General features: G+C 40.6%; 1 protein-coding gene across 1 annotated transcript in view; it reads left to right on the top strand.

The window, feature by feature from the left end:
* Window positions 1–8,231: 8,231 nt before the first annotated feature.
* The window catches only part of shank3a (SH3 and multiple ankyrin repeat domains 3a), a 135,576-nt gene continuing 128,484 nt past the window's right edge, over window positions 8,232–15,323 (top strand). The window contains 2 exon segments of the mRNA XM_084016673.1: window positions 8,232–8,279; window positions 8,317–8,701. Coding sequence (XP_083872799.1) covers window positions 8,387–8,701 — 315 coding nt within the window. The 5' untranslated portion in view covers window positions 8,232–8,279; window positions 8,317–8,386.

Here is a 15,323-nt window from a genome sequence, read left to right as displayed (position 1 = left end):
GAGAGGTATCAAATGAGTTGATCATGATGTGTGCATGTTTGGATGGATGATTGGTGATAGTCTGTTTTTCATTCCTGCTTTGCCTATGTAGCTCATAAATTAGAAGACACACTTTTTTCCCTCCATCCATTCCATCCTCTGTTAATTTTCCCTCATATAACCTCATTTAATTTCTTTTATCAATTTTGCATGGATGGGGGTGCATAAAAGCACACACAAAGATAGAATGCTGTGGGGTTTAAGGGCAGCAATGGAGTAAACAGCGTGAAATATTTATTACTGTGTGGAGGGAGGATGCCAGGGCATAGCTCCACATTGTTGTTGTAGGCAAATAAGTTGCAAAAGTCACGTTCATATTAACACCATTATTATTTCCTGCTGCTTCAGCAGGAATATGTTCAACAGTGTCTCACATGTCACGGAAACAGAACATGCACTCATTGAGCTCTGTTATTTTTAGAGCTTAATTGGCTAGTTGTGTAATTATAGGCCGTAATTTTATACATTACAAAATGTACATCACTTCAATCAGTTGTTTAATTCTTTTCAAGATCAGGATATTGCATGGTTTCTTTGATGACTTATGACGTTTTAAATTCAAATACATAATTTGACATCACACTTCACAGCCCTGGTGTCGAATCAGCAGCTTCATTCTCCGACGAGATTTATATGAATATAACAGCGAAGGGAGGCTTTGGGAGAAAGTGCTTTGATGAAATGTACTGGTTTGGAGTTCCTTCTCCTGCTGCAATACCCACATGAACATTCAGATTAAAAAAGCTGTAGTATTGCCATTTTATCCAGCAGTTCATAGTGCAGTTTTTTCTGTGGAAATGGAAATCTTATCTACAGTTTGTACCTTATAATAATACGTCTCATTGGCCAGCTGATATGTTTGTTTGGGAAATGTGATGATTAAAATTCGACATTCAGAATGCAACATTTTATATCTCTTAATGTTTAAACATGGGCTTTTTAATTTCATTAAAGTGTAACAACTTAAACTCTAATTCACATTTCCAATTCCTTCTCATATATTAAAGAGAATGCCGGTTAAGAACAGTATACAATCTCCTTTTCCTCCAGTAGTAGACTAGGCATGTGTTCGTCCTGAGTATACATAAACAGGCAGGGCTCAGACTAACCTTTTACGTTGGTCGCACTGGTGCCACTAACTTTTTCATTAAGGTGCACCAGTACATAATTTAGGTGCACCCAAAATGTTTCTCTGTGCTTTACGCCACTGCAATAATACACCTTTTATACATTTTCTTCATAGTTCCCATATACACTGGAAATGTCTTAACACATTCGGCCAATGACTATAAACAGGAATAAAGATAGGAAAAGAAGAAGAAAAAAAGCTAAAGATAAATATTTTTCCACAACGTTGTGTTTGTGGAGCTTTTTTAATGATTCTGAACTACGACGCTCCGACGGTAAAAGCAGTAAGACCAGCTAAATGTTTAAAAAATATTAAGTTGCTGATTTTTTTGTTGCATGTGCGCCCAAAATGGTCCCACTCTGGAGCTCTGGTAGGTTTTGTAATTATAGGTTTGATGATCATCTTTTTACAAGTCCATTTGGAACACCTGGATATAGGAACCGACTGAAACTGCATTAGATGTTGTGGCTGTATTATAAGCAACAGGCCCAAACCCTGATTCCGTAACATTTACTTGACAGTATTAAGCTGTGCCTGCCTGGCACAGTGACATCCTTGACCTCCCCAGCGTCCTCGTCTGCCTTTTAAGTACTGTGGTGGTGTGTGGAGAGATAATGCAGAGCAAGGTATGAAACGGCTCTTAATTGGCTGGCAAGCTTTATGAAAGTTCTCTCCGCGGAGCCCCATTGATTATTTATAGGCAGGCTGCATCAAAGAGCCAACTGTCACTCCAGCAGCAACCCTGGAAACACAGAGATCAACAGATACTGTACATCCACAACTCTCTGTGGTCATAGAGAGAGAATTTATAAACAGACAGACCATGTGAGAACCAGAGGAAGCAAAGATGGAGGAGAAGAATCTGCGAGGATGCAGTGTGAAAATGGATTTTGCTACACACAAATTTGTGCCCTTAGACTGTGATTTTTTACCTTTCAGATAACCTGCTGTTTTAGTAACCTCCGTTCCTTGAGCAATACAGAGGGATCAATAAACCCATTGTTTACCTCACAGTCACCTCAGTCTCCTTTGTTACTTTCTGTTTTGTTTGTGCATGCCGTTTAATTTTCCATATTAGTAGAAATGTATGCATGTGTCCGTTTTTATGTGTCTGTAAAATAATTTCGTGCCACAAACCAGTAATAAAAATGTCACATCAGCCCCTGTGATTCATTGCCCAGACTCAGAGCAAAATTGGTTCCGACAGAGGGTAAAAATGGCCATGTCCTTAAATGTACTCTTTGCAGCATAGGCAAACAAAGAGAAGCATACGTTTTTAAACATGTAAATGTTTCAGTGTGTCTCACTTCCAGTTCTGTCTGCAGGGGAGATGAATTGAAAAGCCATATAGTGAAGGAGCAAATTAGGATTTCCACCCTGCCAACCATATTAAAGAACTTTTGATGTAACTCATAATAAGCATACAATTATGATTACCCTGGTGTGTATTTAAGACTTTCCCTGTGGCTTTCATGTATGTTAACTCTGCGTGTGTGTGAGTGAGAAAAACGAGGGGCACATCTGCTTGCTGTGTCAACCCATGCAAACTGGATACAGACAATAGCTTTGGGATGTGGTGCAGCTACTGTGGAGTATTGATTCCAAAAGCTTTTAGCGCATGGCTAATTTTCCATATGGGGCCTCTGCATGTGGCCTGGGTCTCTGAATGGGTTGGGCAGTGTTTTGTTTACACTGAATGGCTAATCCTTGTGAGCTGGCTGTGTATGTGTGTGTCAGAGAGAGGGAAATTGTGTGTGTGTGTGTGTGTGTGTGTGTGTGTGTGTGTGTGTGTGTGTGTGTGTGTGTTTGTTGACACTGATTTTGAAGTAGGCTACACACAGACACCACAATAGTTATCTACACAGCAGTTCTCTTTGCTTCATGTATTGCACTTCCCGTTTTCAGTCCCATTCACAAATCTTTTATTACAAAAGATGTTTTTTGGGCTATTACATGTTTTCAAAACTTCAGACTTTACATGGTCATAGTATGTGTCATCCTCAACAGGATAACATTGAACATTTCAACAATCCTTGTAAAAAGGAAGGAAAAATTGTATTCATGTAATTCATAAGAGTTTAAAAATGAGGACATTTTCATTGTGTTACAATATAAGGACCGTGGGAACCACATCCATTGCACTTCTTAGCAACCTAATGTTGAATTATTTGCTGTAATGCAAATCTTTCTTTGTCCTCTTTGGCCACTCTATGTAAAGATACTATAAAAGCATGAATTGACATGCATCAAGATCTAAGGTTGGCCTGACCACAGTGTTTCACAAGGTCAGTGTTCTCCTTTCGCGACATAGAGGCCACTCAATTATTGGGGAAGGCCTCCGAGTTCCACACTCCCGTTCCATCCCCTGATGGTCAAGACAAACACACAGAGGAAGAAAAGCTAAAAATCAACACATATTACAATAAAATTCTACGAATCTCTAATTCAGAAACATATACAAAATTAAGCAATTACAACTAGAAGCCTCAAATTTCCAACATACATACCACATTCTCCCTTTTTGCTTGATGCTTCTCAGCCGTACGAATTACCTTCATTCAAATTTGCTATGAGAGAGAAGGAGGAAGCAAGGGAACGGAAGCAGGAATGAATGGAAATGTTTTAAGGGATGGAGAGACGAACTGTGTGTGTGTGTGAGTAAATGTGGCCCCGGGTGACATCAGTTTGTGAGTGGCCATGACATTTGCTTTACCAGGTGTAGAGGAGCATGAAGCAAACTCTGATGGGGTCTGTGAACAGTTATCACATTTACTGCAGGCCACAGGCTATGTGGCTGGTCTGTGAAAGCTGACTGTATGTAATGCTCTCCCACCCCTCTTGCTTGCGCTCCCACCTTCTTTTTCTGTCATCACTCTGCCACCCTCCCTTTTTCTTCCACACTCCCTTTCTCTTCTTTTCTCTTGGTCCACTGACTGTCTTTGCCACATACTGTCTGACCCTCTCTGCTTCATGCTACCTTAGCCAACTGCCTACCTTTATCCCCTCCTCCTTTTTTTTTTGCTTTTCCCCCAGTGACGTCTTAAAGGGCAGCAGGTCGGGCTTGCTTGATGGCTGGACAAAGATTTCAGTTGTAATTGTGAATGCTCTGATTTACAACTCTGTTGTGAGGACTTGAAGCCTACTGGATGATTCAGATACATGCATACATTACGATGGATGCATGCATACGCTGCTGCGTATGGTCATGAATTATTCACTTTGTTTTCACTGAGCTGGAGTGCAAGAGATGGGGTGCAAGAGATCTGAGCTGGAGAGAGCAGAAGCAGTAACTGTTAGCTGAGGCATGGTATCGAGCCTCCTTATAATTCTAGTCCACTCTCTTAATGTTCCCAAGCAGTTAGACAGAGAATCTGGACTGCAGTAGTAACCTATACGGACTCGTAGCTCCCAAATGTTTTTTAAGTTAGCTCTGTTGCCAGCTAAGTCTTTAAACAGCTAGAAGACCTCACTTCACTATTCTGTACAAGATAGAGTAGAGTAGCAGGAGCATTTTGTCATTATACAGTTATGGGGAACTATAATAAATTATTAATAAGTAATTATTGTCCAGACCTGCCATTGTATTTTTTAAGGCCAGATTCAACATCCAACTGTTTAATTAAGCAGTTGAGCCAGTGCCATTTCTTGATTCTTACATTAATCCAATTAAACGGTGGGAATTAGTTGTGACGATTTACAATGGGGCCGAGGTGATGATGTTTTAGGTTTGCTTGACTTGAACTGTTTGAAATTTTCAGTGATTATCCAACAGAGAAAAGCAATAAATCCTCAAATTTGAGAACTTGGAACCAGCGAAAGTGAGATATTTTCTTGACAATGACTGGAACCATGAGAAAGAAATCAATGATGATCAAAATTGTGGCAGATTTATTTTGTGTCCCAGTTATCCTTTAGTCAACCAAGTGTCGCACCTCTAGTAGAATGACATACTTATACTTACACCAGAGTTGTGCCTCAATGTTAAATATTTAAGATCCGCCAGAATAGACTGTACAGTAGAACGCTGTAAGCTGCACTGAAGAAAGTTAAGGTTGAAAGAAGTTGCATAAAAAAGTCTCCTGCATGTAAACCCTAATTCTTTACTCTGTCCAACCAGATAACTTGTTCCCTATATGTGAATCTCTTCAAGTGCTGTTGCCCACACAGTTTATCATTGTATGATGCAAGTAGGATGAAATCCACCCCCCTCCCCCCCGCCCCTGCTATCTAGGGGAATCATTATTGCTATTGGCAAACCATCTTAGGTCCCTTTGCCACATTCCCAAAACGTAATCCTTCTAATTGTGTGATCTGGTGTTAATTATTATGCAGTTCATGTACTCCGACATCGATCATTCTATTCAGATGTTGCAATGGCTGATATTGGCAAATACACAAAGCATTATTGAAAGTATCTTAATATGGAGTATGAAACGAGTAACAACATGTGTTGTAATCAACTGGGAGATGTTGTTAATCCTTTGTGTCAGTTTTATAGTACACGGCCACCAATTTGGCCAGGGCTGTAAGGGCACGTTGCTTTATTAAATGTGAATATTGAGCCAAACTACAAGGTCTCGGCAAGAGTTATCAATTTTCCTTGCCCTAAAGACCTGGCAGGCTGAAGTGGCAAGCTGAATTGCAGCAGAGTGATCTGCTAAATCCTCTAATGTATTAGGGCTACCTGCCATGCTCTTTCTCCAATGCTAATGGGATTATGTAATGTAGAGTGTCCAACACTGGCAGAGCGCTCATGCAAGCATCTATATTGCAGAGGCTGACTTACTTCACCTCACCTTCCACTGGGTGAATTCAACAATGAGAAGTAAATATAAGAGATGCATCAATTGGCTGGTTCCCTTTTTGGCCATCATCTTACTTTCTAAGAACTATAATTAACACCATACAAAAATATTTTTGAAAATTCAATTTTGTGTCCATACATTTTGAACAATGAATACAATTTACAATTTACATGTAATTCTATACTGAGTCAACTATTTATTATCTATCTTTAATTATTTATTTATTTATACAAAAAAGTCTTAAACCTCCATACTTCCTTACGATTGACTGATATTTACAGAAGAAAGGACATTTATATGCCAGTTGTGATAGGTTCTTCCTTTGTTGTTATGAGCACCAGCTCAGGGTGTAGCTGGTGCTTTGAGTGAGCCGATTGATTGGACAGTTCCGGTCACCCGCTGATGGATTGGTGCGTATCTACTAAATATCTGACTTTGAACTGGAGTGTCGAGCCTGTTTCATTTTATACAATAATATTGGTTATCTCATAGCATAAAGCCAGATGAGCTATTTTTCATTAGTTTTGCCGTGTTCTGACATCAGCAGCTTCCACGTCTTCTCTTGGCCAGCTGTTGCCATATCATCTGGATGGCTGATTAACATGACATTTCAACCTCTTAACTTTGCAAAACACAAATATGAGAATATGTGAGTTGTGTAACTTGTGAGGACCTATTCATTGTCAATCACCCATGCAAAAGGGACACAACAGATAATGTTAACATCTGATTAATGTGTGTAAATAATCCTGCAGTCTGTATTTTTTTTCTGTGAGTCTCTTGTGTGTTTGTGTACATGCGTGTGTCCATACAATGCATCGAGCATCCACTCAAGTGCTCAGATTATCTTGTACAACAGATGCTTCAAAGTGACCGTTCATCACTTGTTTAGTCCCTGAAATGCTGGTTTTAAACCCCACCCAATAAGAAAATAGTTATTATGGCCTCAATAAGCTGTCTTTGGAGCTGTTGGGTCAACTTGAACAATGACGGTCCTGAGAATACAATGAAACACAGCACTGACTTAAGATCAGAATTAATAATTTACAGGCCAAGTGTTTCATGGCACATTTCTTTGCGCGACAAGCTTTCTTATTGAAATGGTGGGCTTTGAAACTGGCAATAGTCAAGCCCTAAAGTATTTATCTTTCACACCACACAGCGCTAACGTACCAATCCCGTGTGATAACCTTTTCAAATGTTACTTTGATTTGAATTTAATATGACAGCATGAACTCAATAGGCCAGTTCAGCTGGATGGTCAAAAACCCTCTTCTTTTGTTAAAAAAAAAATGAGTCGCATTTTATGAAATCGATTGCATGTTGCAATTTTGCAACACCTGTTTCATAACACACAGATGACAATCAAGGTCGGCTTGACATTATTTGTTTATCCCTTAATCATAGTCCAAGTCTCAGAGCTTCGCGTGACGTAACAGTAAATGAAAACAGCACCCGTTTGAGAATGAGCCTCAAAGAGAATAACTCCCAAGAAAACCTCGTCCTCTTTAATGCCAGCTTTCTCTGCCTATGTGTCACTATGTTAACCTGGTAACCATTTGATCAGCGACCCCCCCCCCCCCTCCCCCACACACACACACACACACACACACACACACACACACACACACAGATAAATAAAGTGAAGCATGAAGGCCAAATCCTGCCTATCATTGATCTGCACAAACATTTGCCCATGCTGTCCTGACGTCACCGTAGTGTCCACCACAGCTAAGAGCAACGGTGTGTGACAGCAACAATGTCACACTATTAACACTCATATCTGAGTGTCATATCTGGCTTATTAAAACACGTGCAATACCTAACTGTGTGTTGTTATTGTTTGCTGTCACATTAAGTAGGTAATAGTGCTGCTGTTAAACACTATTCAACACACTTACATTAGTACTAAAGATCTGTTATCCTCTCACTTCATTCTGCTTTTTGTATTCTGTTGTGGTTTTATTTTGTTCTATTTAAAGACATAATGTGCCTCCTCTTTTACTAATTGCATTTGGATTATCAATTGTGCGAATAACGGATTAGAGTTAAATCATTTTGCACCATTTTATGAATGTAAATCCTTCAAATCTTGCCTTATCTATGCGATAAGTTCCCCTGGTACTTATCGTTTCTCTGTGTTTTTACCCTCATCTCTCTGTAATCTACTAATACCCCCTCCTCTTTGCCCATTCCCTCTCTGCCACCCTCCCTCCCTGCCTCTCCCTCCCTCTTTTTCTCTCCCAGGCGAGTGATGCACGCTGCAAACGGTGTGTACGTGTAGTGTGAGCGAGAGCCATCGGTGTGTGTGTGTGTGTGTGTGTGTGTGCGTGCGTGTGTGAGCGCGTGCTTGTGTGTGTGTGTGTGTCTGGAGAGAGAGAGAGAGACATAGACCGAGCCCCTAACACGGAGCATGCCTCTGCGTCCGGCAGCCGGCAAACATGAGCCACCCAGCCCTCCACGGCAGGACCAGCAGCAGCAGCAGCCCCGCACACACACACACTTACACACACTCACACACCCTCACACACACACAGCGAACGGCAGCCAGGGGGCCAGCACTGACAGCGGCAGCTCCCGGGAAGAGGACAGCGGTGTTGCCGTTCCTGCCAGTGTTCCGGCTTTCCGTCCCGGTGCAGAGCAGAGCCACAGTGCGAGAGCATCCATGGAGGAGCCGACAGGCAACACCGTGGTCATCCGCATTGGAATCCCAGACCTACAACAGACGGTAAGAGCTCGTTTGGTAGCCACTGCTGGAGAGATGATAAAAGAGAGGGAAGCTGCCTCTCCCCTTCCCCTCTCAATGGGTGCTTTCTACCCCTCTTCTGTCTGCTTTTTTTTTTTGGGTTGCTTTATTTCTTTTAAACATCCTAAGTTTGATCTTTTTTTCCCATCTTTCTTTATCAGCCTTTCTTTACCAGCCTTTCTTTATCCCATCCGTGTTTTCCCTCTCTTTTCCCTCTCTCTAGTGGAATCTCTTTGGTATGCACACTTAGTGGCTGTGTCCGCTTGCCGGTTTCCGGGGGTTCCACGTCTCCCTGCCTATTCCACTGATGTCTTGCTAATAAATCTACCCCTTCATTAACTGGGCTTCAACTGACTTTGACAACTGGCCACTTGAGGGTGAGAGTGGGAGAGGGAGGGAGGGGAGAGGGAGAGGTGCAGAGAGAGCAAAGGAATAATGAAGGCTATAAGCAGCATTGTATATCCAATGGAAGACTCAAAGTAAAGAATCAAGATAGTTATACCTGAACTATGAAATTTTAACTCAACCTCTATCTCCCTCTATTGTTGCTTTGTGCCAAGAAGGGACTAGAATAAGAGATCTGATCCTCTGTTCTTCTTAATACAATCTTCATACAGGAGTTTCCCTGAAGATGCATCCTGTCTCTGTGTAGTATTGCAGCCATGGATGCAGTGTTTTTCTCTTCACAACATCACCAACCATGCTGAAGAATGAACCCTGTATTTGTTTGCTGCGGATGGTGGTATTGAATAGGGTGAATGTCCAGATCCTATACAGGTTCACTTCTTCCATTTCTCAAGCTGTGCAATTATAATTCATCAGGAATTCAGCAACATCTATCCTGCCATGTTTGAGCAAAAAAAAATGTCCATAAATCACAAGTTTCAATAATCTTGAACAGAAAGGGACTTTGCTTTGAGTAGCATGTAAATGCAGAGATGAAGAAACGCTTTAACCCACCATTGGCTGTAGAAGGAAATGTGAAGTGTTTTCAATTCAATACATCTCTAATGCCCTCTCTCTCTCTCTCTCTCTCTCTCTCTCTCTCTCTCTCTCTCTCTCTCTCTCTCTCTCTCTCTCTCTCTCTCTCTCTCTCTCCATCAGTAGCACACTTAAGATCACACTATTAGAAATATACCATATGACAGCACAGCATGAGGTCTTTCATTACTATTGTGTCACTTCTGTACTCTTCTGATCTTACATATACACTGGAGACATCCTCGGCTAATATAGCAACATAGATTAAACCTGTACAGCCCGTCACTGCATACTTGTGCTCAGTTTGTCAGTTGGCTTTCTGGAGGTGGCTTACTTTGAGTGTCCTTTTCATTCTTTCCCCAGACATTGATGGCAAAGGCAAGAGGCTGTTTCTGTGTTAGTTATTGTTGATTACCTCATTGTTGTCGGCTTCTTGGCTGAAATGACCCATTGTATCTTAGTGAGGCCCCGGCACTGCAGGCTAGGAATAAAGACAGGAAATAAAAGGAGAGCGGTTGAAAAGAAAGCAGAGAATTCCCTAATGGTGCTGCAGAATCGGCGTCTATGTACAAAAACAGTTTTCAGTTGAGCTCACACAAACGCATGCATGCATACACACACACACACACACACACACACACACACACACACACACACACAGATATTAAAGCATGCTCATAATGCAACACATAACGGTGTACTGTATGCATGCACACTTTAAGGACCATAGCAGTCTAATTGTGACTTCACTCATAAGCAGATATTCCCTGTCTTCAACACATTTTGTGTTCATCAGTATCTGCAGTGTATACTTTAGCAGAACTCAGTCTACCTGTATTAGCCGCCACTCACTGCCATTCATGTGGAAACAGTGTGTAAAAACACTCTACGAGACAGTTAAGTCTCTGGCTTTAGGTAATTCAACCTTGTGAAAACCACTGCGTTGTTTATTTTATCTCAAATTACTGTATTGCTCTAATAAAATCCATTAAAATGGGCATGTTGATATAAAATCATGTCTGCTTCCCAAGCCAGAAGCCAGAAGGTTCAAGGTGCACTTGTTGTTAATGTCCAGTTTACGTAAGTGGCCCGGTCAGAGCTATAATATCAAGTTCAAGAGAGTCTCATTCCAGCGTTCGCTGACCTCAATAACAAGCACACTCTCTTTTTACTTTCTTCACAAGGAACACATTTTCCCCTGTCTGCATCCGATTGGCCAAAAGTTCTCTGGCTGGCTCTGATTGGACTTTGTAACCAGGAAGTGGAGAGATAAACGTTTTCAATTTTTGTAAACATGATAGCGCTTTATGTCAGCTAGCTGGCCGATGTCGTCGATGAACAATGACATGTGGTGACACTGCTATGGTCCTTTAAACATGCTCATTCGAACACAAACTATTCTATTAATCCCATCACCGAGAGATTTCCCTTTATGCGCTAATGTTGCTCCAACCATCCAGTCACATAGGAGCAGAGACTTGCAGCATCTCATGTTAAGTAGCTCCTGCCGTTTCTTCTTGTAGCAATGCATCTTGATGTTTATTTCACCTGTAATGTGAAGATTCTTAACAGGTAATTAGTTTAAGGACACAGATTTTGTCCAGTATACACACTAGCACAATAGTGATAGACGGAGGGACAAACGGAGAGAGATAGAGCCTGAAAGTCTGACAGGCAAACATAGAGGCAGATGACAGATGGCCAGACTCTGACAGTTTGAATCTTTTATGGAACAGTCAAAAGTGACTTGTGTGTACTCTGAGTGAGAAGGAGATTACACTAGAATAGTCTGCCTGAACTTGGATTACACACCTCCTGCTGTGTTCCAAGCCTGGATCAGCAGAATGAGGCACCATGCAAAGATCTCACCGGGCAGCATTTTTCTTTTCAGCAGGAGAGGAAGGGAGGGAGGAGCACCGTTTCATGTGGGAGAGTGAGACCTAAAGTCTAAAATTAATTAATTGTCACACTTCTTTTTTTTCAGTTGCACATCTCAGATTGCCAATACTTTTGTTAGTTAATTAGTCTTAACAATTTATATTGCATATTCTTGGATGTGAAAATGTCAGATATCAATTTAAAGGAGATTAAACAAAGTTTGTGAAACGTATTCTTTTCGTGTTTGTTGAGGGGTTGAAGTGGAATTAACAGTGTTGGTGGAAAGTTGGATTTGGCATTGAGAAAGGCCTGACTTTTAGTTTGTAAGTCCTGTCAATTCCTATTTGTCAAGAACACTTCCAGTAACTAGGCACGTCGGGAAATTAATTATGGAGAAATGAAATAGACTTTGTTGATGTAGCACATTATTAAGAGCCAAATCCATTGTAACATCAAAGACAAGAGTCCTTGGTGCAACTTTAACAAAGTACTGTGTCTTGGCTCCAGGAGACAACAGAGCTGCATGAGCGGTTGATACCACCATTTGTTCAGTCAGATTTGGGCAGATTATTTGATTGGGCTTTTTTTTTTTTTTTCGCATCATGGGTATCATTTGTCAGTCATCATATCCAACTCCACCAAATCTCTATTTTTAGGATTGGTTGAAAAAAAAAAGAGACAGCTTCCCAATACTGCTAATGGGTGTCATTCATCTCTTAAGAGCGGAGAGGGGGACACCGACATAAATAGTCTGCCCCACTACTCTCTACCTGTATCCATCCATATTCTCTCTCTCTCTCTCTCTCTCTCTCTCTCTCTCTCTCTCTCTCTCTCTCTCTCTCTCTCTCTCTCTCTGTCTTGTTGCGTTAGTGCATTTCCTCTCTTTATTTATTCTCAGAATGTAATTTGCTGTCAGAAGTATAACAGTTGGATGTTGATTATTTCACAAAATGAAAATGAAAAAGACATAACCCACCCCCCCACCCCCCCTTTCCCATCTGGGCCAGTATGTACCCGCCTCAACTCTTAGACTTATACGTTTGGGGGTTCTGTGCAGTATGTTTACTGCTTGGAGAACAATTTGGTTGATGGCTGTGCAAGTCCCAGATATCAACTCCATTATTCTCAGCAGCCCTGCTTGGCATCTCAAATGGATGACTCCGTCTTATGTGGATATTACGTGCATAATTTCCTACATTTCTTACATATTTCGTTCAATATATATAGTTCCTGCTTGCATCTTACACCCTTGAGCTGTGTGCTCAACTTCCTCAACGGCATGTTGGCACAGACTGCAACTATGGCTATCCTTTAGTCTGGTATTTTTTTTTTTACGTTTTTTGGTTATCTGCCACCACTTTCTGTAGGGTTTTGGCTTTCCAGTGTACCTCGTCAACCCTAAATAATGTCCAGAATTCTTCATATTTGCTACTAGTTTGAGTTTATCTCTGAGCAGTTTATTTTCAGGAGCAATAGTACTGATGCACTCATGGATGCTTCATTTTCCATTCAGGACGCTGGCCTTGGCATCTACTAAGCCCTTCTCTCTCTTGCTGGCATACAGTCACTGGATGCTGGAATTTGGATAAAATGATCTGTGTAATGTGTATATGTGTAAAGTTTCCTGTATGAGGAGAGGAATGACAATATTTTAATGATATTGATGTTTAGTTGGCCTTTTGCTATCAACTACCCAACTAGTCTTATTGAGAGTGGGAGTGTGACTGAGCACACAAGCAAGGGAAACTCAAATTGCTGGTAGAGCTGGCCCTGTTTAGTTGATGGATTCATTGGTTGATACTCTATTATTTTTAATCAATACAATTTGTTTAGAATTGTCACTGTAAATGTTTGAAAGCAAAAACCTTAACACTTTGTGTTTCAGATTAATTTAATTGAAGAGTACTCAATGTAAAAGTTGCTCCTCACCCCACGTTGATTTTTTGTAGTAAATCTTGCCAAGGTTTCCTGAGTAGGCCTATTCATTTCAGATAACAAACTGCAAAAAGAAGAGAGTTACATAGAATATAGAACATATATATTTTAATTACAAGCATTTAGTAGTACATTTTAGTTGCAGAACGTCTGACACATTATACCTGGCAAATATTGTAATTTTACCCTGCACTAGAAGACGGGAGTTGTTCGAGTGCCGCCTAGATGGGTTCATTCATGTTGTGTAAAGCTGGTGTTTCAAACTGTTAAATGAGATCTGAAATTACGTGTTAGCTCACGACATGTAACGAGGCAGCAGCAATGCTCGTTTTCTGCATGAAAACGACTGTAATGTAACCAATTACTTTACATCTGTTAAGACTAAAGCATAAGAAACATTTTTTGAAAAATACTCAAAACCGTACAAAAAGTACACAAAAAAGCTACTCAATTACAGTAACATGAGTACTTGTTAATCATTACTTTCACCTTTCTGCAGTAGTTTTCTTGCCATAATGACAAAACTCAATACACAATATATGAAAGTGTAAAATTAATTTGCCCTGTCAGTTTCACAGCGGCATGCTGTACTGAAGAGTCTGAAGTTTATTTATAACATTAACATTCGAAATATCATTCTTAATAACTTACAGGAACATTGTGTTCAACAGTCAACCTTCTATTCCCCTCTCTCTGTCACTCTCTCAAACACACACGCACAACTAGCGAAGCAAAAATGCCCAAAAATGTATCAATATTATATATGTAATTATTCCCCTTTAGATTGTTTTATTTCCCATTTCAAAAACAACATTTTCAGTGCGGTCAAAACCTCCTGCACACACCTGTAGTAACGTGGTGGACTAGCAATCTAACAGCACCATAAATTACTTTAATATAACCACAACAACACAAAATCATATCCCCCCACCCCAAGTTTAAATGCAGCATAAGTATTTGTCACATACAGTTGATGATTAAATGGTGGAAAGAACATTATAAACAGCATAGAAAAAAGTGATTGGATAATATTTTGTAGTCAAAGGAACATTTTGAAGCAGCAGCAATTGGACATGACTCGGATCTCAGCTGTGTTCCTACCCTCCTTTCCCCCCTCTGTCCATTGCACTTGCTCGAATGTGTAACTCCAGTATGTGGGGAAGATGATTCTCACATGCTGTCAACATCTCACTGAGACTTGAACTAAATGCTACCTTGGCAGGTGGTCTGGCTTATTGGCTCCCAATGCGAGCAAGATCCAATCTTGGAGTGTACAGACTTGACAGTGCGTCCTGGCATGATCGGATAATAAATGTTGCATTGAAAAATGTAAGCACAACCTTTTATTGCTTTTATAGCTTTTATACTATTGTTTTTAAGCAAATTAAAAGAACAAACTGACAGCTCTTTGGTTGTGGACAGTCCTAGAGACATCCAATGCTGTAAGTTACTTAACTCTCTCGTTATCAAATTATTTATGTGCCTGTTGCTGCTGTGATAGTGTCTGGTTCCTGCTCTGGGAGAATGTAATGGTCTGTCTTCAGATCTGTTGTTCATTGAGAAGTGGTTTTTGAGGATTGTCCCATTATGCTTCATCAGATCATTCATTCACGGTGGTGCAATGCAGCAGATAATTCACTTTAGATTGTTTTTTGTGTGATCAGAGCATACATTGTTTTGATTCTCTGGTGTTTCCTCAGTCTGGTTGCCAGCATCGTAAACCTTTAGTCAAGCGATCTTCAGGGCCTCAGTTACGGATATGTTCTCCAGTTTTGATAACAGCTGTATTTTTCCCACATTAAAATGGTCA

The sequence above is a fragment of the Eutrigla gurnardus genome, assembly GCF_963514095.1.
Source record: "Eutrigla gurnardus genome assembly, chromosome: 9".
In the NCBI taxonomy this organism is placed as follows: Eukaryota; Metazoa; Chordata; class Actinopteri; order Perciformes; family Triglidae; genus Eutrigla; species Eutrigla gurnardus.
The sequence above is the reverse complement of the archived record's forward strand: the minus strand, read 5'-3'. Positions and strand labels throughout refer to the sequence as shown.